We start from the raw sequence: 1243 nt of genomic DNA on the forward strand, positions 1-1243 counted from the left end.
AACCCCACCTGGGATCACCAAAACCCCCCCGCAAATCCCCTCCTGGGCTCCCCAAACCCCACCTGGGACCCCCCAAATCCCCTCCTGGGCTCCCCAGATCCTCTCCTGTGACCCCAAACCCCACCTGGGACTCCTCAAATCCCCTCCTGGGCTCCCCAAACCCCACCTGGGACCCCTCACGTCCTCTTCTGGGCTCCCCAAACCCCATCCGCGATTCCCCAAATTCTCTCCAGGGCTCCCCAAATCTCACCTGGGACCCCCCAAATCGCCTCCTGTGCTCCCCAAATCCCTCCTGGGACCCCCCAAATCCTCTTCTGGGCTCCCCAAACCCCCCCTGAGACCCCCAAATCCCCTCAGGCCCCCCCTGAGAGCCCCCTGCCCCGTTGCAGGGCCGCATCGCCTGTGCCAACGTGCTGAGTGACCTGTACGCCATGGGGGTCACCGAGTGTGACAACGTCCTCATGCTGCTCAGCGTCAGCCAGCGCATGACAGACGAGGTGACAGGGACAGGGGGACACTGGGGGGGTCACAGGGAACATTGGGGGGGTCACAGGGACACTGGGGGGTCACCCAGTGTGACAGACGAGGGGACAGGGACAGGGGGACACTGAGGGGGGCACAGGGACACAGTGGGGGTCACAGGGACGGGGGGGGACATCCAGTGTGACAGATAAGGTGAAAGGGACAGGGGGACACTGGGGGTGGCACAGGGACACTGGGGGGTCACAGGGACACTGGGGGGTCACTGAGTGTGACAGACGAGGTGACAGGGACAGGGGAACACTGGGGAGGTCACAGGGACACTGGGGGGGTCACAGGGACACTGGGGGGTCACTGAGTGTGACAACGTCCTGATGCTGCTCAGCGTCAGCCAGCACATGACAGACGAGGTGACAGGGACAGGGGGACACTGGGGGGTCACTGGGGACACTGGGGGGGTCACAGGGACACTGGGGGGGTCACCCAGTGTGACAGATGAGGTGACGGACAGGGGGACACTGGGGGGTCACAGGGACACAGGGGGATCACCGAGTGTGACAGACGAGGTGACAGGGACAGGGGGACACTGGGGGGGTCACAGGGACCACCCCATGATCCCCTTCTGCTCCCCAGGAGCAGGACAAGGTGATGGCCCTGATCATCCAGGGGGGTGACAGTGACGCTGAGGGGTAACGGTGACACAGGGTGGGTGACAGTGACAGGGGTGACAGTGACACTGAGAGGTGACAATGCCCCCCCTGTG

General features: G+C 64.4%; 1 protein-coding gene across 1 annotated transcript in view; it reads left to right on the plus strand.

Moving 5' to 3' along the window:
* Positions 1-369: 369 nt before the first annotated feature.
* LOC113980542 (selenide, water dikinase 1-like) overlaps positions 370-1243 on the plus strand; it is a gene marked incomplete at both ends in the record, with an annotated part of 4953 nt that continues 4079 nt past the window's right edge. The window contains one exon of the mRNA XM_027707772.1: positions 370-497. Within this exon, the coding sequence (XP_027563573.1) occupies positions 370-497 (128 nt within the window). The remainder of the gene's footprint in view (positions 498-1243) is intronic.

The sequence above is a fragment of the Neopelma chrysocephalum genome, unplaced genomic scaffold (assembly GCF_003984885.1).
Source record: "Neopelma chrysocephalum unplaced genomic scaffold, ASM398488v2 Primary Assembly neopelma1_94592, whole genome shotgun sequence".
NCBI classification, from domain to species: Eukaryota; Metazoa; Chordata; class Aves; order Passeriformes; family Pipridae; genus Neopelma; species Neopelma chrysocephalum.